The sequence below is a fragment of the Apostichopus japonicus genome, chromosome 1 (assembly GCF_037975245.1).
Source record: "Apostichopus japonicus isolate 1M-3 chromosome 1, ASM3797524v1, whole genome shotgun sequence".
Taxonomy (NCBI): Eukaryota; Metazoa; Echinodermata; class Holothuroidea; order Aspidochirotida; family Stichopodidae; genus Apostichopus; species Apostichopus japonicus.
Window position 1 is genome coordinate 20,531,008 of NC_092561.1, and position 26,014 is coordinate 20,557,021.

Sequence of the window (26,014 nt, forward strand, 5' to 3'; positions counted from 1 at the left end):
GTACGCTACGCGCGAACCCATGGTCGCGCTCCGCTTAGATAGTGTCAGAGAACAGACTCGCGTTCCCACCATTATCTAAGACTGATCTGCGCCCATGTTCAAAACTGTCGATGTGTGTAGTGTTCGGTTTCGAAAATATCTATTTCCTTAAAGAGGTTTCATTATTTGTACACCAATAAATTAACTGTGTCGAAATTTTCGAAAATTCCCTGACCAACATTCTTCATCATACTTCCCTCTACTCGCGCAAATTTGACTAGTCTGTTTGGGGTTGAAGGAGGTTTTTCTGTATTGATTGTCCATAGATGAAATTTTGTGCAACATTGCATTATGGGTATGTTTTGAAGTGAATTAATCGTGAATTTTCAAATTCTGAACAAATAATGGGCTTAAAACCTTGAAAAGTGGAGCTGACGGGTATAGTGGGCCGCGACTTAGAACCACCTACAAAAGCAATGATCCGCAGGAGATGTGATGAGGTCGAACATGATGTGTGACTGATGGCAATCTTCAAAAAGGTTATAGATGGAAAAAAAAACATATGGAAATACTTGGTTCTCAGGCAAAAGTGTACATCTGGTTGGTCAGTTTCAAGCTCGAGAAGTGCCATTTCCGGTAATCTGGGGGTATCAAAACCAGAAATTTTCTTGTACGCTGCGCGCCAACCGATGGTGGCGCTCCGCTTAGATAGTAATTCGCGCCCCTCGGGTCAGAAAATCCTGGATACGCCACTGATTACTGTATCAAGTTGTTTACTTGATAAATATATGTAAATTGTAATGATTGTATTATATACTGAAAGGAATTACAATATCTTCGATAACTCTTTGAAGCTAAGCATTTGTTTATTTCTTAAACGTAAACCATCGCTAGCTGCAATACCTTGAAACGACTTTCCTGATTAAGACTCCCCCGAATACCTGTTGTTGTGTTGAAAGCCGTAACGTGTCATATTGTAAGGACAATTTTCTAAAAGTAACAATAGAAGTTTCGCTTTTACGCTACCCACGACGATCCTATCAAGTTTTTAAATCAATTGTCTTAATAGTAGTTCTACGAACACCGTCACGCATTATAGTAAATCCACTAAACGCACTGAGGTATTAGGGAGAAGGAAACATTATATGTGCATATTTTACAGAGAGCAAATACTCTACTTCACCTCTGTCAATATTTTTACCCAAATGGCGTTGTTCTTGTTATATTATTTGTCTTTACTTAGTTGTCGCAATGGGTTTATGCATTGTCTCCTTCCAAACGTTATCACATCGATAAAACCATTTGTTGGCAGCTACATTAAACAGTCGCAAATTTTGAATATCACTGAAAGTATAAAATGATATGGAAACAACTTTATTGATCAAATTTGTTTTATTAACCTCTATGACCAAAAATATATTTAGATTAGTATATAAAAGATAAATAGGCAGGTAGAGATACAGTGGAACTGAATTAATATCCATGCATGACGGGCAACGAGAATACGGAAGTAAAATAGTTTCATTTGAACGTGTGAACATACAATCGAACTGCGAATATGAAGTCTACAAATCACTTACATTACGCACAATTTCGTGGATGGGCAATGCAATGCTTAATTTTTATAACAGTATAAAGTACTTGCATTATTATCTATTACCTTATATATAATACGATTATTTTCCGTAGGTTTTAACTACAAGTACTGACGTTTGTTTGGAACAAAAAGACGTACCACTTTGCTAATATTTATATCATCAACGGTGACCAAAACATTAAAGGCAACTAAGCAATAATATTTTTCTGTAAGAGAATTTTTATGGGCAATAGACACAAAGCTTCAAACGAAAAATTTTTCCGGGGTACTCATGGGAAACTATTTTGAGATTAACACATCTCAAGTCACATTAATAATATTGTCAATTTGTCAGTTACTTGATAATAACCACCCTGTTTGTAGGAATCGTAATTTAGAACAAAATATTTTCAAGCAGCCATATAATAATGTAGTGTTTCTTTATCGCGTGGTAAACCATATCTCGTCGAACTTTGAAGACAAATAACTAGTTAAAGATACACACTGATACACACTGATACACGCATGTGACCAAAGTTGATTGCTCCCTGTGTTCATCTCGTATTCAGGAAAAAAAATGTAATGTTAAATGCTGACTGTGATTTTGCATTTATTATTGTCATATTAATTTCGACTCACATTTTACACCACTGATGCATATCTTTTTAATCCTAAGAAAGGGAATTGGGATTGTATATCAAAGGCACATGTTAAGTAATCTGATGTAATTCCGGGATATGCTAAGCAAGATCCAGAGAAGTTGAATAAACCCTGTCGTTTTCTTCTAAACTTTTGATATATTGTCCTATTTGATAATGATCCTTTGAATGAATGTCGCTTCATTTTGTCAACATATGATATTCTAATTTGACGTTTTGTAGCGCCGTCAGTAGGCTATCACACTATGAAGATATGGCGAAGAGTCATAACAATTAAAAGCAGCAGGAAGGAATCAAAATTGATATTTAAATTATAAAGTATAGCTTCCTGATATCGGAAACGGAAAATATTTGTCCAGTGTCAACGTCATTGTGGGAGTTTTTGTTGCTTGGAAACATAACAATGTTCAGCCTAACGTTAAAGTTAACGATAGTAGTACAGTATCGTTGTGCATGGCTAAGTAAAATTACAAAATTTTAGGCTACTTTACGTGCTTTTGTAGTAATAACAAAATATGTTGATTAGTTTCCTGAGGTTTCAGGAGCCTGTAAGCTGGTCACCATGGTATCCGTTATATAATATAACTCTCTGCCACCGTGTTATCATCGGAGTGGTCTTGGGGCATGTTGCGTATCTTTGTTATAAACTACATACTTCAGTAAGACTGAAAAGAAACACACACATGCAACTCGTAGCGGTTGGGTGTAATTACAATGTCCAACTTACTAATTATATGTTAAACAGGATTCAAAGCTAGGTTACAATAATGCTACCCGTTCTTTACGTACCTTTTTTACTTACTTTTGGCGATCATATTTTGAGAAGTTTAGCATCGTATTATGAAGCGAAGGGAATCGACCAAATAAATAGAAACAATATTTCACTTTACATGTTTATAATCATTTCATTTTCCATTCAAACACCAGATCTAATAATTTACTTATGCTTGTTTCCGAAAATGATGATGCCGCATCATTGCATAATAGTGCGTATATCATACACTGACGGCTTTCCACAAGTCAGTCCTGTTCATTTATTGCTGTAGCATAATAATTTAATGACGTGCACCAACGCCATTTTTTGCTTAATCGAATAGTTAGCACACGATAGGACGGTGGCTACACGTAGAGACTACGTGTCCTTGAATTTTCTTGAAGTGAGTTTTGTTTTCTTTCACATTTTCTTTGGTGTACACAAATAACGATACATTAATGTATGAAAACACTGTCTTACGCTAGACTATCATACCGATGAAACCCTAAAGGTATTTACTCGCATGATGATATAGCGCACAATTCGAGACGATCTTTCTGTTTCGATGGAGCGATGAATGCATCGACATTGTGATTCTGTAATGCTGATGTTAAAATTGTTTCACTTTAACACATGGACCACTTAATTGTGTATGTAGAGAGAAACATTTAATATATCTATGTTATATTGTTCAGTCACAATTCATTCATGCCATGAACTCTTTTTATGTAAATACAATTTTGTCTAATTTTAAGTCAGGGTTTGTTCGGAAAGAAATATCAGTAAGATTTCCCAACACATCTGCACAAATTGTATGTCTACGATTATCACTGTTTCGACGAGAACCCGCACATTATCCTCCTTTGCGCGTATAAAGGTACATTATCAATGGTAGATTTCCTGGCTTGATGGAAACATCTTTGTTGACTTATTATGTATATATAGGGTATCATCAGTACATATAAATCATTACATCAACCATATCGAATTCGATAACCTCACAGTGCTTCGAAAGCCTGTAGCAGTCACAGTTAATTCATCGTAGCATCATAGATGGATATTCTGCCCATACGGCGTTATTAGTTCATTAGATTAACCAATACTAGAGTGATCACAGATATTCAAGATATAACTTGTCCAACTGAAGTATAGATAGCCCAAGCAGAGAAGCAAACAAGAGATATATTAAAAAAAAATCTTTAAGTTCGTTCACTTTTCTTCTTTGTAACTTGAATGCTTTAGTTCACATGTTCGAGTGATAGCATTTTGTTGTTATACCACTGGATGTCCATAGCGACGGAATATATAGTTGCAAAACTCTCAGATGTTTACATTGGATTATTTGATACTGACCTGGAAAGTGAAATATTCAAAGATATTTATGAATTCATTTAAAGCGTCTACATATAGATTCATTATTGGTTCATAAATCATGTAACCGCAAAATTACTGCTACTGAGTTCTCCAAGAACTAGCGATGTTTAATTCCATCTTTCTAGGGTCTTTCTCTTTCCTTCACATATTTCTGTGCATGAACAGTATTTGCAACCAATGTTTTCACAATCAAACTACAATGCAGTAGTAGGTCAAAATGTAACAAGCTAATGTTCGTTTTGGCCAGGCTTTCCGAGGAATGTCTTGCGGATCTATTTTGACAATACCAACTACGATGACATCTTGGAAAGTTATTGCAATGACGAAAATAAGGCATGTCAGAAAAAGGCGCTAAATGGACAACACGTTCTTCTTTTAACTGACGTAGCTGGTAATACACCGGAATATTATCAAAGTGTATATGTGAGTTACAAGTTCCTATCACTTTTGCTCGTAACAATTTGATCGTTCTGTGCGAGAGTAAGGACGTTTACAAGAAAGTTTGATGGTAAGATTATGTATGTATATCGGTAAAAACATGCATTGCAAACGAAAAGACTTAAATTACACGATTTTAGGTGTGGGAATAGCGAGAAGCGAAATCAGGTGTCGTTGGAAAATGTTCCTCATATTTATCATTATAAAAGCACCTTAAGGATAAACTGTGCTTATTGACTTTATGGAAAATCCCAAAACTTGCATAAGAATTTCAAAGACATTATTTTAAAAAGTTTACTTACTAAAATGCACAACTAGCTGGACACTATCTACTAAGTTAGATTGTTATTTGATTTGTAATACTGTAACATTTCGAAAATTTAGTATAGACCAAACTAAACAACCTGCGACGAATGGGATCTGAACCGACTATTTAATCACATTATAATTTGTGTCCCCTGTAATTTGCATTTACAAACCACTTACTATAAATTTCTTTCATTTCTTTAGAGATTCCAGTGGACTTACGTGTCAACATATTACATTGGTTCCTAATACCTTGTCTCTCTCCTTTGCAGCCAGTTATCCACACTTCTTGGAAACAAATTTTGGTGAAGAAACCACCTGGAAATGTAGCGTAATAGGACAGATTGACATCGTTTTGGGGCCATTGTTATCACCAAAATGATGCAATCACCATAAAATTCACAACAATACAATGTTTATTAATAAATTAACTTAAATTTTTCCCAATCAGTCGGAAGAATGCACCAAAAGGTGTAAGCGCATGCACTGACATTTTCTAAAAATCAAGAGTTAAGATCAACTGGTTCTCTTTTTCTTAGCCACCCTCTCTAGACGCGACCACTTCGAGGCCTTAGAGTTTTATCAACTCAATCTGTACTATAAAGGTGTAAGGATCTGCAGCTACCGGTCATGATAAACTATAAACCATTTTATATGATGACACGCATTTTCTTTGTGCTTTGCCTGATCACGACATTATATAATGTGAATAAACGTTTCAAATTTTTGCAAAATGATTTCTTTTTCAAGATTCATCTGTGACACGATTCATATATATACCAAATATATTCGAAATTTGAAAATTGTGGCTTCACTACAGCAAACCCTACTACTACGTTCTTCAATGTTTTACAAAAAGTTGCAACAATTCAACCAAACGTTGGCAAAGGACATCCCAAAGATTAGGCTTGTCGTGAGCAATTGTTCACGACAAGTCTAATCCTTTTGTGTTCAACTTAAATGTGTTATAAAATAACGCCGCCTGAAGAGGAAAGTATATTCATCAAGTTAATTACCCTTTTTGTCGGAGACACCTATATTTCAGTGAATTATATTGGTACAGGATAACGCAAAATTACTCATAAAAGACAGGCGCAGATCCATGAATCCACAACTAGGGGCGGTGTATATCTCGTTTTTTTTTCTCCTTCTTTTAGCATTGCCACCAACAGAGCACAATGTTAAGTGTTTGTCAAAATATCCTTGTACCTATCGAGAGGATGGAAAACTGCCAAGAATCATCGTTTCATATTGGGTTTCCCTTTAAATGTTTTTCATTCCTTTTGAAATTAGTTTTGAAGTTCAACTACTTCCTTGTACTTCTAGGTGCTTCTATCTTATAATATGATGCATGATCATAGCTTAATAGTGAAGATATGGTGGAGAAGGTGCTAATATCTTCTCAACTGCTGCAGTATAGAAATGTCGTGCTGAAATACATGAAGATATACGCTACCGTACAAACCAATTAATAAACAACTTAAGAAGGACAGCTTCCAGCTCGAGCTTGAAAGAATAAAACAGAATTCTGTTTATTTAATGTTCTTAGGCTGTTGCATCGTGTACAGTCACATAAGATTATTTTAACACTTTTATTCAGCGTGCAAACGAATGTTTTATTACGCTGGGTGTCAGTCAGTGATTTATGAGTTGGATAACTTTAATACTGAAAACGAAAATATTCCAATGAAGATATAACTACATCAGAGCCAGCTTGAAACAAATTTCTCTGTCTTATTCGATAATTGGATCAACGTGCTATTGCAGCTATAACGTGTTCAAATTGTTAGTGCTGGTTTGCTTGTACTACTTACTAACGTTTATCTTCGAACCGCAGAATTCTCTTTAATCCGTAGACAAGAAGGAACATTAATCAAATTATCATGCATGTTTATATCTTTTTGGGATCATTATCTTTCATCCATTGTTGTATGAGCATTAGTACACCTTGTACTGAGACTGCCTATCCAGATGAAAGTACAACCGCAGCCATCGGTCAAAATGTCACCTTCGAATGTGAAATAGATGGAAACTGTCCGTATTTTTATTGGTTTATCTACCTTGCAAATACAAGTCGAACTAACCTCTTTGAACGAGAATGCAAGAACAGCTATAAAGCTTGTCACGAAAAAACATATGATGGACGAAACGTTCTCGTTTAACTGACATAGATAATCGTGTAGCTGGATATTAGCAATGTCTTTGTGCCTCAAACCCACCATATGCCATTGCGTGTGAACGATTGTTTGTCGGTTGCCAATTTGAAGTCCTCGTCAATAGCGTTTTGATGGTAAGAATTTAAATGTTTTAGGAAAACATTTGAAATTTGATTTAATATTCATTAGACATTAGATTAACCAACAAGATGGAATAAAATAGTGTTAAGGAAAACTTGATCATGCTCTCCGTTGTAATGACGAGTTTATGATATAACGCTCACAAATGTTTTGTTAATAGATATTTCTTACTTTGGTATTTACATAGACGGTTTACGTCTGATCTTAGTTTCAAGAAAGAAACAGTATACGAGTTCGCTTTCAGTGATATCCATTTTTTATCATACATTAATTAGTAGGTGGTTTTGAAAGTACGTATGTATTGTTTTCATTTTCGAAAAGGACATTTTATACCAATTTTATTATTAATAGGAGAAAGATCCTGACTGCATGCATCAATGTTTGAACTATATTTTGGTTTCAGTTCGATTCAAGTAATGTTAGTCACAAGCAGACGGATGTAATCAACGTTACAGAGGGTGAAGATATAAGAGTAAATTGTCCAAACACCAGTAACTCGCACAACTGTTCTGAAGGTAGGTAAACATGGAGACTGAAGGAGGGTTCCCAAAACTTTACATGTTTGATTAAAAATTGCTGTTAACTGTTATCAGTGTATTTTCTTGGTATGAAATCCATAAATCTTAACGGTATCTAAGATACATATATGGTATTGGCCCTATATGCTGCTTCTCTTCATCGAACGTCATCAACGACCACTCGAACGGTTTGACGGTGACGTTGGAGATTAACTGAACAACAATTCATTCTCAAGGAAGAAAACCCTCATGTCACTTTTCAGAACTAAAGGTTATCTATTAAAGCAACATATTAGTTGGGTTTCACCTGAGTGTTCTTCTCACTAAGCCATGTTATGGCATTTTTTTTAAGAACTCGCAAATGGGGTTTGGCTTCTGCAATTAAAAACTGGTACCTTCATCAAAGACCTTATTATATAATTTACAGGAAAGCTTTACAAGGTTGAATTTCAATTTGATCTTACATTTTCCATATGTTCCTACAAGTTCTTAACAGTACCTACAAGACATTTCCTACCGAAAACTTAAGAAGAAAACAATCTGAAACAAAAATAAGGTCGTAGCTGGTATTTTTTATATACACAGTTCGACTTTTGAGAAAGAAGATGACATTTTTAGTAAATAGTTGACAGTGTGAGAAAATACTTGATATGTAGAGAAAAAGGAGAAATAAAGAACTGAACAGGTGGAATTTTTAACGCCACATTTGGTGCACCGACCCATTTACAAAACTAAAATGTTTCTGAGGATACCCTGAACAACACCGGTTTCCGCCATCCAACTCAATGTTATTACCTTCCTAGACCACTGCTGTAGCATCTAACACCGACTAGAACCAAGATACCGAAAGAACAAACCAGAATTAGTTTAAAAATATCAAGTTAAGCTTTTGTCAGTGCTGTCCCAACCATTTCTAGCAAAACAAACTATAGCAATCAAATATATCCATAAATGGTTTCGGGTTTGAGCAAGTTAATTTTTTTGTTCTTCTTAACTAAACTTAACATTTTTGCGATGTATGTAAATCTCTTCCTGTCATTTGTCTGGTTGTTTATTGTTTTTATTCTATTAAAGATGGAATATTCTGAAACATAGTTCTATGGAACGAAACAAAACGAAACTATGAAATCTCTGTCTTTAATTTTGTCTGACATTTGTTTTTGGCGGATTCTTATGCCGCTGTTTATCTTTGTGTGAATGCATACAGTCTTATGAGTGATGAAATTTTAACATGAGGGTGAAAGTGGAAGATTTCCAGATTTACCACAACACAGCAATACTGGCTAATATCATGACAATCATTTTATCTAGTCTTGGTTATAAACCAGAAGTATTCATTTCTGTAAAATAAAATATCTTTACTTTAGAGATACAGAGACATTCACCAAATCAAAGTTGAACTTCTAAAAAGCTCACGATTTGTGAAACTGTAAATGTCATGTTATAGATAATATTTACATATCAGCAATAATATTTTTTATTCAAGATTCATCAAGAACGTTCACTGCAACAAGATCTCATCAAAATTACTACATCGAATGTAACTGTAGTAGGATAGGCGCCACAGGAGTTACCATCAACGTATTGCAACGTGAAACTACCACAACTTCAACGACCGCAGCCGTACATTATATTGCATCAACCACATCATTGGCGAGTTATAGTAAAGAACAAATGACAGATGGTAAGACACACAACCTAGTCAGTACCGGTATTGTTATGTCCTCTAACGATAATTATATTGTTGAAGTGATTGTTTTTTGTAATAGTAGCAATAGGCCAGTATCTGTTAATAGTTACTGTCACTCTATGCGTCTCAGATCTACCAAGACCGAACAAATACCAAACTTAGAATCAGTACTTCTCTAGCAAGGGTCAGAAGTTTTGACTGCTTCTACTTCAGCAATAATTGAAAAGAAAAACATAGCAATAAAATGTTGGACACCATTGTCATGATCGCGTACTGAATAAAAGCTATTATTCCTATGCAAAACAAATCATTATTCGTTGAGTAAGCTCACATACTATGACCTTTGCTTGTTAAGCGTCTGAAGCCAATAGGAAAAACCAATGAGTAGATAAAGACTTTGTATACTTGAATATGATCTAACTCCTTTGTTTGACGATTAGTATCCTAATACAGTTTAGCATCAAAATAGTTAAATGGATATTTCTCTTGTTTAATGGCATGTCTTCTTTTATATTTCATGGTCCATTGACATTCGCTACACCCTCCTTCAACGGCAATCACAAACAACTAACAGCATGCGACTGTATTCCGGTCGTGGCTGTTCTTCTAGTATCAGTATCAATCCTTGTGCTTGTCGTTGGTGCTCTATCAATATATATTCGATTTTTGAAGACTAATGGATTTCCTAAACCAGTTTCAACGAATGAAGCAATCTTTTCACAACCAGCCGATGCAACGGTTAATACATATGCTAATGCTGACGCAGGAAAGCAGCAATGTGTCAACCTAATGCTGAAGTCATGGTCCCACCAATGAGCATTACAGACAATCTCGAAGCGAATTTTTCAGCTTATCAACGTAATGATGGAAAGTGTGACGCGACTGACTACGAAATCCCCAAAAATGTGGATTTTACGAATGAAGCAAATTATGAAACAATGTATTAAGGCGGAATAAAATTGGCATCAACCCACGCGATCGAAATAAATATAAATGCCGATATGACCGCTACAAGTTGAAATGAATATTGAGTCTGATATCAATGATAAATATGTGTCATTTGCAATGTTTTTTGTAAGTATTAAGCTGAGTGGCGCTCAGGTTAAAATTAAAAAATAAATGCAAGAACATTTTAAACTATTTAATTTCAACGGAATACAGAGGTCTTACATGATTAGGTCTATGAAAAAGTCATTGTACAACTTGTAAAATTATTTCCATGACAAAGATCAGTTCTCACGATAACATCTTTGCTGTCCCTTACTAATGGACACATATAATATGTACCGTTGGTAATTCGTGACGCATCATCATTCGAATTCCACATAACGGTATAAAGTCACTGAGACTAAGCCAACATAAAATAAAATAAGGTACACCGACATAAACATTCAAATATCAACAATACTTTGACAATGAATAAACATCGGGATATCCCTATAATAAACAATCTAAGCCTCTTACGGAAATGTTAAAGTTAGGATTTAGGTATTCATTTCGTATTAAAATGTACGTCAAGCTTGGTAAAGTGGATCTTCACCAACTTGGATGGTAGGCCAATAGCTGACATCTTTTTTTGTTGTATACAAATGTATAATGTATAAAGTAGGTAACTACCAATGCCAACAGACTAGCATCATGTAATATAGCAAATATGAGATATGCATATATTATATGTATTTGTTATAGATTACAACTAGACAAAGATACTGAATCTACTAAATAAATACAATATATTAGGAAACCACTACTAACTAAGTGCACATTTGAATTATGCTTCAGTACAATTTAAGAAGTTTTGATTTCACGTCAAGAACAGTTTAGTTTAATATTAGTCTAGTTTAATATTCCGTATAAATTATTGGATCATTTTGTGTTATTTCACTAACAAACTAAACTAACAATCCACGTTTCTTTTATAGGCTTCGAGTAACTTTCACAATTGCATGGAGGAAGCAGTTGTTTTCAAATGACAAAATAAACGAACGCATTGCAAAATTGAATCGTGTAGTCACGAGAACACTTCCCCTAGACTGGTAGACTAAACAAATTTGTCACTGGAAGAATTTAAAGGACATGACCTGGATTTTGTTTTAAAGTTGTTGCGGTGTTTTGACATCCATCGTTACAAAACGCTAATGCTCTAAACAAAGTAATGTTACTCTACAACAGAATTTATGCGTTAAACTTCATTGGTCATGTTAACTATATTATTACTGTCGTATCATCATCATATATCACGGTCTACAAGGAATGATTTATTCAGAAGATTCACAAGTTTATGTTTCAATGAAAATTGATGAAAAGGATCAGACTATTGAACAACTAGAATAATGTATAAGCTAATTCTCAATGACAACATGAACCGAATTGATGCATGTTACGTCAAGGGTCTTTACTGTCACCCCTGTAACCACCGTTAAGATTAACGATTCATGTATATCTCCCGTTCCCTCTGTTACAGACCTGGGTGTAATTGTGATGATAAACTCACATTGATACCACATTTAAATAACATATCTACCGCTCTGCTTCACACGCTGTAAGAAATCTAGCCAATTTGCAAATATCTTGATCAAAATTTGACCGAGACAATTATCTATGCTTTTGTTTTATACAGACTTGACTGTTATAACAGCCTTTTTTTGGTCTTCCTGATTACTAATTCTCTTAGCATCAGCGCATTTAAAACATTGGCGCCAAATTAGTTACCCTCACAGATAACATATACCACTTTAAACATATTCTCCACCAATTTCATTGGCTTCCTGTTTCTGGAAGAGTAAAGTACAAACTTCCCACCCTGACTTACAAAGCCATTCGTGGTTTTGCCCCAAACTATATTACAACTTACTCACCTTACCAATTCAAACTCGCTCACTAAGAGCTAACAGTGCTATTCTCCTAAGACCACCAAAAATTAGAACTAAGACGTACGGTGAGCGTCCTTTTCAATTTGCGGCCTCCAAACTCTGAAACACTCTCTCTCCCCACCCACATAAGAAATACTTCTATAATACACAAATTAAATAACGTCATAAAAACTCACTTATTTACGTGCTACTCTCATTGGACTTTGTAATTGTTTCGATCCTTTCGTGTGTCTTTAAGTTTTTGTTCTACTTTGCTGTAGTTTTTTACAATTTTTTGTCTTGTAAAGCGCATTGAGACCGTCGGTATAATGCGCTATGTAAATTAGTATTATTATTAACTCTATATTCCATATCAACTTTGATGTGTTTAAATATAAATATCGATGACATAATATTCACCTTACAATATGTATTTGTTTTCCTTCGCATTGTGCATAGAAATTGTAAATTATGGCAAGAAAACTTTTTAATATGAAATTTCTTGTGCGGACTGAGATTAAGGAACAATAAGTGTTATAGTTCTTTTAAATGTAAATTCGACATTGACATCGATTCATATTCCTATTGAAACTACTTTTCTCAACATTAGATAGGAATCTCGACTGTACGACTGTTATAAGGACAACATTGATGTTTGATATGGCGGAAATTGTACACCGAAGAGACCAGCAAGCTTTATTACATATATATAGGTGTGGGCTGGAGCTTTTTCACTGTTCTGGATTTTCTAACTAACTACTATTTTAAATTATTAATATAAATTAATATATATCTATATATATATATATATATTTATATATATATATATATCTATATATATATATATATATATATATATATATATATAAATATGCTGTTATTTGTTGATATCAATGCTGCTTCCCTTCTTATAACACATCAATACAAAACAACGAAATTTTGCTAACACTAAGGTTATGAACTTGATAAATTAGGACGTACAGCGTTGTTGTCTTGAAAGCAAAGCCACTTTTATCTTAATGTAAACTATGTTTTATTTTAGTAACCGCTTGTACATATATCCCATTTTGTCTGCATGTACTGTTAACGACTTTAATCTTCGTGTCTCAAAATAACAACATCATGGCTTTCCATAATCGTAAAATAAACAGTTTAAAGTAACATGTTTGAGGTATTTCCTTCTTTTATCATTGTTCTATGTTTAATGACAGGCTTGTGTAGTATCTGAGTATTAAAACGTATTAAACCTTTCACCGTGATGTATCGGCGGACGGATTGTACGCTTAGGAATTCAAAATGAATGTCACATTGACATATTGAGAAAAAACACCATCCAACGATATATCTCCAACATATATAATGAAAATATCGTATAAACTACGTATCATTCTCACAAACTTCAACTGAGTTTATCACCACCAATGCCCGCTTCTCGGCCTTTTGGCTAAGATCATGCGTAGTATCTGTACCCTTTCGAGGGGAATGGTGATGCACACCTGACGATGATCACACAGTCACAGTCCCGATGCAAGGGGACTAGGGTTGAGAGCGGATCAGTCGTTCGGTAGTTTGGTTTTCGTGCCCAGGTTCTTTCGTGGTCGACTTTTTCTTAAAAAGTATGCCCACATGTTAACAAGTATTTAACTCATGTCTTAACTTAACCTTAATAATTTATTTTTCTATTACGCCTTCAATCAATTTATCTAAAAGGGAGAACAAATATTACCGTACTGTCCCTGAAGAAAATATCATTACAGGGGGTAAAGGTTCCTAGAAGCAGGCCCGGAAAGAAATACAAAACAAAAACCCCAATAAAATAGACACGTATGGCTTATAATGACAAAAGATGTAACTTGTTAATGGGGCCATAAAGACGAATGTAGGTAGTGTCGTTAACATTTCATTGCGCAATAATAGAATCTCTCCAGATTTCCTTTCTGAGATACTTTGTGTCCAAGGAAGGATACGACATTGATTCATATTCCTATTGAAACTACTTATCTCAACATTAGATAGGAATCTCGATTGTACGATTGTCATAAGGACAACATTAAGGTTTGTATTTTCTAACTAACTACTATTTTCAATTATAAATATATATTGACACATATCTATATCTATATATATATCTTTATATATATATATCTATATATATATATATTTATATATATATATCTATATGTATATATATATATATATTTATATATATATATATATATATATATATATATATATATATATATATATATATATATATATATATATATATATATATATATGCTGTTATTTGTTGGTATGAATGCTGCTTCCCCTGTTATAACATATTAATACAAAACAACGAAATGATGCTAACACTAAGGTTATGAACTTGATAAATTATGACGTAGAGAAACCGTCGTGAAACCTAGGCCATCGTTATATTAAATGTAAAATATGTTTTATTTTAGTAACAGCTTGTACATAGTTCCAATTTTGTCTACATGTTCTGTTTACGACATTAATCCTCGTGTCTCAAAATAACATCATGATGGCTTCCATAATCGTGAAATTAACAATTTGAATTAACATCTGTTTAAGGTGTGTCATTCCGTTGTGTCTTCCTTTGTTCTATGTTTAATGACAGGCTTGTGTAGAATCTGGGTATTAAAAACGTATGGAACCTTTCACCGTGACGTATCGGCGGACGGAGTGTACGCTTGAGAGTTGAAAATGAAGTTCACATTGACATATTGAGAAATGAGTGCAACACCATTCCAACAATATATCTCCAGCATGTAATGACAACATCATATAAACTACGTATCGTTGTCACAAACTTCAACTGAGTTCATCAGTATCAATGCCTACATGTTAACAAGTCTTTAGCACATGTCTTAACTTAAGCATAATAACTTATTTTTCTATTACGACTTCCATCGATTTATCAAAAAGGGAGAGAAAATATTACAGTACTGTCTCTAAAGTAAATAATATTACAGGAAAAAACGTGTCTAGAAGTAGGCCCGAAAAGAAATACAAAAAGATAAACCCAAATAAAATAAATATATATGGCTTATAATGACAAAAGTAAGATGTAACTTTTAATGGGAGCATAAAGACAGATATAGGTAGTGCCGTTAACATTTTATTAAGCAATAACTTAATATCGTCCTTAGGATTAACTTTCTGACGTACATTGTGTCCGTAAGGTGGAAAAGGCCGCCAACTGTATGCATCCTCGTAACATATTTTATTAGTTTCCAAACTTGTCGGAACTGCTACGGAAGCGCTATTTCCTTTTTGGCTAATTATTCAGCGTTTTGTCCTATAAATGGAAAGCGGTCATAGGCATACTGTTGTATAATTGATCATTAGCTGTTTGGCAGTCGTACTCTACAGTTCATCACAATGTATTACAAAGTGCATGTGGCGGTATTAACAAATTAAAGGAACGGATATCTTACATTTCACTCGCTAAAAGTGCGATTCACGGTTTCAATCCATTGAGGATTCCAACCAATCCCGTTTGTTCGTTTTCATTCGAAAATTTCATGGTCGAGAGCCACTGCTTTAGAATTGCAAGCATCTTTCAAAGGTTTTGCCAATGTTTCTCTGCATGGTAGCGCAATCTTAATGATCCGTTCCTTGCAGCCTGGATCGACTCAATGAAACGAACCACAGACAACTCCGGTGGCTCGATCATTAGTACCTTCCTGGAATGAGTTAGGAGTATATTTATTCACCATTGTTGCTAATTATATCGTTCATCCTGCCGAAGGTTCTTTAAGTTTACCACGCAGGTGTCCATATGAGCAGTACGTTTGTCGTATCCCATATTTTTTTAGAATACAGTGGATAAGCTGAAGTTGAAGATGTGTAGCAATACGGTCATTTCTTTAAGAAAGTATAACTTGTGGTCATAGCAGTTTTTACCTGCGTTTTCTTAAAACGCGTACACGTGAAACTGCATTTTGAACCTGACTTAGCCTCGTCAGTTGAACAAATTACGCATTAATTTTGATAGTACTTGCCATGAGTTTCATGACCTCTCCTACCAAATTTCTAGGGTAATGTTAGGTTCACCAAGTTCATATGGTGTCGTGTGAGTGGTATATGGGTATATACATACTGTAACATTTCGACATGGACTCTCAGTAGAGTAGGACATAGAGTAAAATGGTTAATTAACAGAAAGGTTAAGAAGCCCAGAATCTACATCAAATGCTAAGCTCCACATAAACAATGAATGACTTCCATTTAGTATGTACTGTTAGTGTCATTGTGTTTATTAATGTTTTCTCATTAGTAAAAGATAATTGTGACAAACCACGTTCAATTATATACGAACGTTATTTAAAAACACACCTGATTCCCTACCTGTACCCATCTGCCTGTGAGCTTAAGTAAACAATTGAGTTCCATAAAGGTGTGCTAACCATTCTTTTGTACAATCGGCTTTTGTGACGACTATGACCCGCTCTCAGTAGCATGAAAGGAGAGTATATTCAGGACGTAGATAGAGGACTTGGAAGAAACAGAATCTATTTGTTTTTAGTCGAGATGTTATTATCAAGCTATTGAGTAAGTTATTTTAGTTACATAGTTTGGTAGTTAATCAATTACTAATTTGGTAAGAAAAAAAGGTTAACCATGCTTCCATACGCTAATATAGGTACAATGGAGAAGTGATAATTAGTTACTCGCTAGTAGCATTCCTTTCCACATGATACAAAACGTAAAGTAGTTGCCAGATCTGAAAAACGCGGGTTGGCTTATTAATACTATATCGTGAATATAAAGCTTTCCGTATATGTAGTACATGATAAACAACGCAGTGTACTGTATGTATTAGATTCGAATAGTACAGCGAGCACCATGCACCGTTCACAACTATTAAGGAAAGGTAATATTACATATTCAAGTTGTAAGAGCCCCCTCAACTTTTCGCTGTTACTAAATAGTCTACGAAAATTTCAAAGTCAAACTTAATATTGATAAAAAACAAAACGTTTTTAACATTAACCTTAACATTAACAAGGATGGGAGATATGCTGATCATTTTATGTCAGATCGTCAATAAAATGTGGACTCGGAATTCTCGTAAGCAATGTCGAATTTTACACAGTATGATTCTTGTGCTTCATAGTATATATTAACACGATACTAATTGATATCAAATCGTGATATATGTTGATGGTTTCGTTGATATTATGTTTAGATCACCATGGAAAATTGAAGTAGGATTCCATTTTTGTCTCAATGATCATTAAGGAACTGAGTCCGGGGTGTGAAGTGAAAAATAAATTCTACCAACGGGTCAGTATAAATCTCATCGGCTGCAGATGATGATTTACATTTTTGAAACTTATCACAAACGTGCAGTCCCTCTGTCTACCATTTTTTTTACAAAGATTGGTTATTCGTTGATTAACTAAGTGCACTTTCAGGCAGATGTATAATGAGTGCAGAGAAGAAGATGCTTGTATTACTGATGTCATACCACAATTAATTGCTCCATAGACTTACTAAAGTCGTCGTTTCCAAGGACGCTAGAGCTTAGATTGAAGATTTCGACTGTTATTTCCTAGCAATCACATGATATATCTGATGGCTATTACAGCCCATTTATTTGCCACCATGATCGTTTAGATTGTTGAGCTATAGGACAGTTCAACTGTAAGCATAATGCTCCTCAACCCATATTACAGCTCTCGCTGCAGAATCTTCTTGTTTCACCCAAGATTTTCTAAAATACCTTAAATCTTCTCAATCTTCCAGATTTTTAGACCATCTGTTTTTTATTTCATCCTCTTCAACAGCTAAGAAAGAATGATGGAGACTCACAATCTGCCAAAAACTAAACATTAGTGTAAGTCATCTAAGGACATGCCCTACCCTAATTGTGACACGGCACCTACTGTAACAGCTGAAACTAAGGTTAAGATAAACATTGCTATGAAACCCCTACCCAAGTACAATGGAATGAACAGTCTTCGCTTTGCATTACAGTAAGGTTTCAGTATGATATATGGCACCTTTGAATGAATATTAATGAGGCGAGGTTTATGTAGCATTCAGAAAGTTTAATTATAATCCAATGTTCATCCCATATATATATATGTGACTAAAGAGCCAACCTTAAGTCAAACTTCATCAAGCGGAGTGGCAATTGACATGTAGTTTAGAGTCATCATTATGACTGGTTTGTAACTTACTATACTGGACATGAGATATATAGTATATCCATTACTGTTTTCTGTACGTCAAATGTGGTCACGTGATGTCAGCTTTGTTAAATATAGTATAATTTCTACGCTTTCGTATATATTATTGTTATTTTATAAAATTGTATTTGGTTACTGGTAGAGGCATTTTCCAACTACTGAATGAGAAACACATGTCTTGAAAAACGATAAAATGCTAGACTGGACCAGGTTTTGAGTATTAATTTAACTTGGTATCAGTATCAAGTATCAGTTCTTCTCACAAATAAACAAGCAACATATCACAACAAAACTTAGAGCTACGGTATTTCTTAATTCATTCATAAAATCGTTAACGTTGACATCTATCTATGATACTAGACTTATATGTAAATTAGATATTACATACTGACATGCAAAGTCCACGCTAACAAGCAGACTCTCACGACAAGGCGGTTGACATTGAGGTACCACAAATTCCATGTTGACTAATGTCATTTTCCTTTGGACGTTATTTTGTTGCATTTGAGTGTTTGTTCTTGTCCCCCACCCCACCCACCCCCTACCAACAGAATACAATTTTATGTGCATGTCAACATTTCGATGTATTCAAGAGTATTTTGGGACCTTTGAAGTGAAACTTTACATGGATAAGTGATATTTCCAGAGGATGACAAACCTGCAGAGAAACCTCGTTTCATACTTGGTTTCCCTTTAAATGGCGATCTCTCCTTTCGAAATTCCTTTTGAAATTACTTCCTTGTTGTTCTATATACTTCATTTATCTTATAATATGACTCATCATCATTTTTACAAAGTGAGGATGTGGTACAGACGGTGCTAAACTCTTCTTTACTGTTTTAATATAGAAATGTTGTGCTTAAAAGCATGAATCATTTGATTACATTACGGTAGAGCCAATTTGAAACGAGTTTCTCTGTCTCATTCCATAATTGGATCAACGTGTAATTGCAGCTATAACGTGTACAATTGTTAGTGCTGGTTTGCGTGTATTCCTTTACGTTCTTTTATCTTGGAACCGCAGAATTTTCTTTAATTCGTAAACAAGAAGGAACATTAATCAAATCATCGTGTATGTTTATTGCTTTCTGGGGTTCTTATCTTTTATCCATTGTTGTATGAGCACTAGCGAACGTTGTATCAATTCTGCTCATCAAGATGTAAGTACAACCGCAGTCATCGGTCAAAATGTCACCTTAGAATGTGGAATATATGAAAACTGTCCGTATTTTGCTTGGTTCATCTACCTTGCAAATACAAGTCGCATTGAACTCTTTCAACGTGAATGCAAGAAGAGCTATAAAGCATGTCACGAAACAACATATGATGGACGAAACGTTCTTCGTTTAACTGACATGGATAATCGTGTAGATGGATATTACCAATGTGTTTGTGTCTCAAAGCCAGTATATGCCTTTGCTTGTGAACGGTTGGTTGTCGTTTGCCAATTTGATGTCTATGTCGCAAAAAAATTGGTGGTAAGATTTTTTATATTTTAAGAAAAAACATTTAAAGTTAGCTTTAAAATACATTACACATAAGATTATCCATCGAGATGGAAGAACGTAGCGTTAAGCAAAACTTGATAATGTTCTGTTGCTATGACTAGTTTAGGATGTAACGCTCACAAATGTGTTGGTAATCAAAACTCATTATTTTGGTATTTATACACAGATGTTTTTACGTCTGAGCTTAGTTTCAAGAAAGAAACCAGTTTACGAGTTCGCTTTCAGTGTTACCCGCTTTCTATCATGCATTTATTTGGTATGTCGTTCAAGGACTGCGTATGCATTGTTATCATTACCGAACATGATGTTGTATGTTATGTTTATGATTAATAAGAGTAATATCCTGACTGTGTTATTACTATTCCGTTCATAAGCAAGTATCAATATTTGAATTAATTTTGGTTTCAGTTCAGGTCAAGTAATGTTGGTCCCATGCAGACTCATGTAATCAACGTTTCAGAAGATGAATATATAAGAGTTAAGTGTCCAAAGAGCAGTAACCGGCACAACTGTTCAGATGGTACGTATTAACTTGAATCCTAATGAGGTTTTCCAGAACTTAATATGTTTGATTAACAATTTCTGTTAACTGTTATCTGTTAATTTTCTTGGTATGCATTCCACAAATCGTAACAGTTTCCTAGATACTGGTACAGTCCCAATGTGCTGTTTGTTTTCCATCGAATATCATTAAAAACCACTCGAACGGGATGGTGACTTGGAGATGAACTTAACTCCAACTGAACACCAATTACATTTGAAAGAAGAAAATCCTCGTGTCACCATTCAGAACTAAGAGTTTATCTATTAAAGCCACATATTAGTTGGGTTGCACCTAAGTGTTATTCTTACTAAGCCATGTCATAACATTTGTTTAAGAATTCACAAATGGGGTTAGAAACTGCAATTAAAAAGGGACATTTATCAAATACATTATATATAATGTACACGGAAGTTGAAGGTTGCATAATCCCTGACTCTCTCATACCGTGGAAAACTTCACGAATATAGTCAAAATCTAACGAAGAAGGGGGTTTGTAGTTGCTATTTTTTATATAAACATTTCGACGTTTAAGAAAGAATATGAAATTTGTAGAATGTATTTGAAATTTGGAGAAAAAGGAAATATAAAGTACTGAAAAATTGAAATTTCCAACGTCCCTTTTGATGTACCGTACCATCTACGAAACTAAAATTCTTCTGAGAAATACCCCAAACCATACCGGCTTTTCCGCCTTCCAACTCGCTGTTAATACCTACCTAGGCCAATGCTTTAGCATTGAATGAAGTTCAGATATTTTTCAGTGATGTCCCAAACAGTTCAAGCAAACAAACGGTTTGGTGCAAGTTTGTTCTTTTATTCTTTTTAACTAAACATCATATGTTTGGTATGTATAGATCATGTTGTAGTGTTTCGGGGTGATTACACCTACAAGCATTTACAAAGTTTTTTGTTATCACTCCTCAGCTTTTTCCTGTCATTTGTCTGGTTGTATATTGTTTGTATTCTATTAAAGATGTAAGAGTCTGAAATATATGTAGTTCTATGCAACGAAACGTAATCTCTGACTTGACGTAACTCAATTTTGGCTGGCGTTTTTTCCTCCTGTGGACGATGATTTGTTAATTTGTCAGAGCCTTATGCCGCTGTATATCTTTGGTATAACTGCATACAGCCTTATGAGAGATGACGTGTGAATATGAGGGTAAAAGTGGAAGATTGCCAGATTTACCACAAAATAGCAAACATTGCGTCAAATCATGACAAAAAATTATCTAGGTTTGCTAATAAACCAGAATTATTCATTTTTGTTTCTTTAGAGAAATGCACCAAGTCAAAGTTGACCTTTTTGTGAAACTGTTTAAAATTTTCTTTATATTCAAGATTCATCGAAAAGGTTCAATGCAACAAGATCTCATCAAAATTGCTTCATCGAATGTAACTGTAGTAGAATAGGCGCCACAGGAGTTACCATCAACGTATTGCAACGTGAAACTCCCATAAATTCATCTGGAACGACCGCAGCCCTACATTATATTGCACCAACCACATCATTGGCCAGTTATAATAAAGAACACATGACAGATGGTAAGGCACACAACTCAGTCAGTACCGGTATTGGTATGTCCTCTAACGATAATTATATTGTTGAAGTGATTGTTCTTGTAATAGTAGCTATAGGTCTATGTTTGTTAATAGTTGCTGTCAGTCTATTCGTCTCAGATCTACCAAGACTGAACAAATACCAAACTTAGAATCAGTATTTCCCTAACAAGGGTCAGTAGTTGTGACTGCTTCTATTTCAGCAATAATTGAAATGAAAAACACAGCAATAAAATGTTAGACACTATAGTCATGATCGCGTACTGAAGAAATATATATGGAATACATATAATATTTCTATGCAAGCAAATAATTATTCGTTGATTAAGCTCACATACTATGACTTTTGGTTGTTAAGCATCTTAAGCCAATGGAAAGAACCAAGTGAGTAGATAAGGATTACTAGAATATTTTCTAATACCTGTGTTTGACGATTGGTATCCTAATACAGTTTAGCGTTGAAATAGTTAGCTGGATATTTCTTATGTTTTAAGATACCTTAATGGCATTGTCTTTATTGTTTTCTTTATATTTCATGGTTCATGGACATTTGCTACACCCTCCCTCAAAGGCAAACACCAACAACTAACAGCATGTAACTTCATTCCGGTCGTGGCTGTTCTTCTAATATCAATCCTGGTGATTGTCGTTGGCGTTCTATCTATATATATTCGATATTTGAAGACTAATGGATTTCCTAAACCAGTTTCAACGAATAAAGCAATCTTTTTGCAATCGGACGATGCAATGGTTTCTACATATGTTAATGCTGACGCGGGGAAAACAGCAACGTGTCATACGTGCGTACCTCATGCTGAACTCATGGTCCCACGAATGATCACTACAGACAATCTCAAAGTTAATTGTTCAGCATCTAAAAGTAATGATGCAAACTGCTACTTGTCCGGCTACGAAATCACCCAAAATGTGGAGTGTTCGAATGAAATAAAGTATGAAACAATAAATTGAGGAGGAACAAATTTGTCATCAATCCAAGCGATCGAAAACAACGAATGCTTCTTTTAGTGCTACAAATTGAAATGAATATTAATTTCGACATCAATCATTAAAATGTATCAATGGTAAAAGCAAAATACGGCAAAAACGATTTAAACTATTTAATTTCAACGGATTACCGTGGTCTAAAATGTTTAGGTCTATGAAAAAGTCATTGTACAACTTGTGAATTATTTCCATGACAAAGATCAGTTCTCAAGGTAAAATCGTTGTTGCCACTTACTAATGAACACATGTAATGCGTACCGTTGGTAATTCGTGACGCATCATATTCGAAGTACGCACCGCGGTATAAAGTCGCTGAGACTCATTCAACATAAAAACAAATAAGGTACACCTGCATAAACCATCGAATATAAATAGTGCTTGGAGAGTGAATAAACATCAGGATAGACCAATACTATACAATCTAAGCCTCTTACTTATATTTAAGTTAGAAGTTGGGTTTCACGTTGTATTGTAGAGAACGTCAACTTGGATAAAATGAGCGCGTTTCTAGGCCAATATGTGCCGTCTTTTTTGTATCGAAATGTTTCATGTAGAAGTAGGTAAGACACCAATACCAACAGACTAGCATCAGGTAATGTAGCAAAAATGAGAAAAGCATATATAATATGTATTTGTTAGAGATTAAAACTAGAAAAAGATACTCAATCTACGAAAACAATTACAGTATATGTGGAGACCACTGTCAACTAAGTGCACATTTGAATTACGCTTCAGTGTAATTTAGGAAGTTTCGATTTCACATATTTCAAGTCAAGGACAATTTTTAACATAGCAAACATTACAGTCACATACTATGAAGCTCAGAACATTGATTCAGAGCATACATAAAGTATGTTTAAGGATAAGGAAGAATATATAGTATAATATTCCGTATACATAATTGGAACATTTTGAAATTTATTTCACTAACGAACTACACTAACAATCCACGAGTTTCTTTATAAGCTACAAGTAACTGTTACAATTGCATCGAGGAAGCAGTTGCTTTCAATTGGAACTCAATTGAAAAAAATAAACGTTCGCATTGTGACACTAAATCATGTCGCATGTAAACAGTTCCCCGTGACACTGGTACACTACACATATAGGTCAATGAATGAATTTGAAGGGCATAAACAGGGTTTTGTTTTAAAGTTCTTGCGGTGTTTTAACATCCATCGTTACAAAACGTTAAGTATCTAAGCAAAGTAATGTTACTCTACAGTAGAGTTTGTGCGTAAAACTTCATTGATAATTTTTTATAATATTCCTGAACGTTGAAAATAAAAAAAATTGACGGTAGAGTTTATGCGTAAAAATTCCTTGATAAATTTTTATAATATTCCTGTACGTTGAAAATAAACTTTTTGCAATGTGTTTCATAGAGACAACGATGATATGATTTTCACCGTACAATATGATCTTGTTTCCTTTACACACTGCATATAAATTGTACTTAAAAAAAAGGAACATTTGTAATATAAAATGTCTTGCACTGACTAATATTAAGGAATTAATAAGTGTTATATAGTTTCTTTTAAATGTAAATTCAACATTGACATTGATTCATATTCGTATTGAAACTATTAATCTCAACATTAGCAGCTTTCAGAATCACGTTTTTTTCTCTATATCTATAGTACGTTTAATTCCTTCCACAGTTTAGCAAATGTCATATTACTGTATCAAGTTGTTTACTTGATAAATGCATGAAAATTTTAAATGATTGTATTATAAACTGAAAGGAATTACAATATCTCCGATACTTCTTTGAAGCTAAGCAGTTGTATATTTTCTTAAACGTAAAACATCGATAGCTGCAACACCTTGTAACGACTTCCCTGATTAAGACTCCCCCGAATACCTGTTTGCTGTGTTGAAAGCCGTAACGTGTCATATTATAAGGACAATTTTCTGAAAGTAGCAATAGAAGTTTCGCTTTTACGCTACCCGGGCCGCGAAATTATTTTTCCCACTTCGACGCGGCCATATTAGCATAATGGGCGTGGACTATCGGTCGTTGTTATGGCTTATTGGTCCACGTCACAGACTATGCAGTGATATCTCTCGGGTGTTTGTTTGGGTGCTGAAAGTTCTCAATTAAGTTACATGTCAGGGATTCTAGTACACGTACCAGTATAATAAATAGTATAGTACAGAGGGACATTGCTATTTAGGCATAGTTATAGCAGGGAGCTGCTACTCTAACAGTAACAGCTCCCTGGTTATAGTTAATACAGACGCAAGTGACAACTGTTTAATAAAATGGGTAGAATATTTCAAGTCCGTAACAATACGAACTAATGATGAAAGCACGTAGGCTCCTTACTGCCGTTTAAAAGGGGGTTCATTTATAAATGAACAAATAATTTAGAATGATGGATAAAACAATATGGGGCACAATACAATACATGTATCTTTGTAGGTTTCTAGCATTGAAAGGTCAGTGGGCCTACCTGGTGTAATATGAAGTGTAATAATCAATACCACGAGAGTTCATTTATAACTTTTCCAGACCCTGCTGTCACAGGAGGTTCTTTTCCAAACTTTTCCAGACACGGGAGGTTCATAACACATCTAATAAACAAATAAAGTTTGATTTTGTGATGGAATTTACCTCAAGAGCTCCATAAGACCCGATTGACTGGGAGGAGCAGTCGCACATCATCATGGATCTCATGAAGTCATGTCTTAGGCCTGAGTATAGTAGGCCTGAGTATATTAGCTGAGTATATTATTAAAGAGCTATAC

General features: G+C 34.6%; 2 protein-coding genes and 1 long non-coding RNA gene across 3 annotated transcripts in view; all 3 read left to right on the forward strand.

The window, feature by feature from the left end:
* LOC139971070 (uncharacterized) overlaps nucleotides 1-10,978 on the forward strand; it is an 11,633-nt gene extending 655 nt beyond the window's left edge. The window contains exons 1-5 of the long non-coding RNA XR_011794309.1: nucleotides 1-3,371; nucleotides 5,291-7,376; nucleotides 7,787-7,898; nucleotides 9,388-9,585; nucleotides 10,166-10,978. The exon at nucleotides 1-3,371 is cut by the window's left edge and continues 655 nt beyond it. This is a non-coding gene — a long non-coding RNA (uncharacterized lncRNA). The remainder of the gene's footprint in view (nucleotides 3,372-5,290; nucleotides 7,377-7,786; nucleotides 7,899-9,387; nucleotides 9,586-10,165) is intronic.
* LOC139971018 (uncharacterized) overlaps nucleotides 1-26,014 on the forward strand; it is a 62,134-nt gene that overhangs the window by 9,841 nt on the left and 26,279 nt on the right. The window lies entirely within an intron of this gene.
* LOC139971056 (uncharacterized) lies at nucleotides 18,588-24,626 on the forward strand. Its single transcript, XM_071977223.1, has 4 exons — nucleotides 18,588-20,124; nucleotides 20,563-20,674; nucleotides 22,040-22,243; nucleotides 22,830-24,626. The coding sequence occupies exons 1-4, from the start codon at nucleotides 19,765-19,767 to the stop codon at nucleotides 23,225-23,227; spliced, it is 1,074 nt and encodes a 357-aa protein (XP_071833324.1). The 5' UTR covers nucleotides 18,588-19,764; the 3' UTR covers nucleotides 23,228-24,626.

What these genes read in the sequence shown, in the direction of transcription:
- LOC139971056 (XM_071977223.1), top strand. Translation starts at nt 19,765, where the DNA reads ATGAGCACTAGCGAACGTTGTATCAATTCTGCTCATCAAGATGTAAGT. An exon ending in ATGTCGCAAAAAAATTGGTG is followed by an intron (nt 20,125 to 20,562) that starts GTAAGATTTTTT and finishes TTTTGGTTTCAG; the next exon opens with TTCAGGTCAAGTAATGTTGG. An exon ending in CCGGCACAACTGTTCAGATG is followed by an intron (nt 20,675 to 22,039) that starts GTACGTATTAAC and finishes TTTATATTCAAG; the next exon opens with ATTCATCGAAAAGGTTCAAT.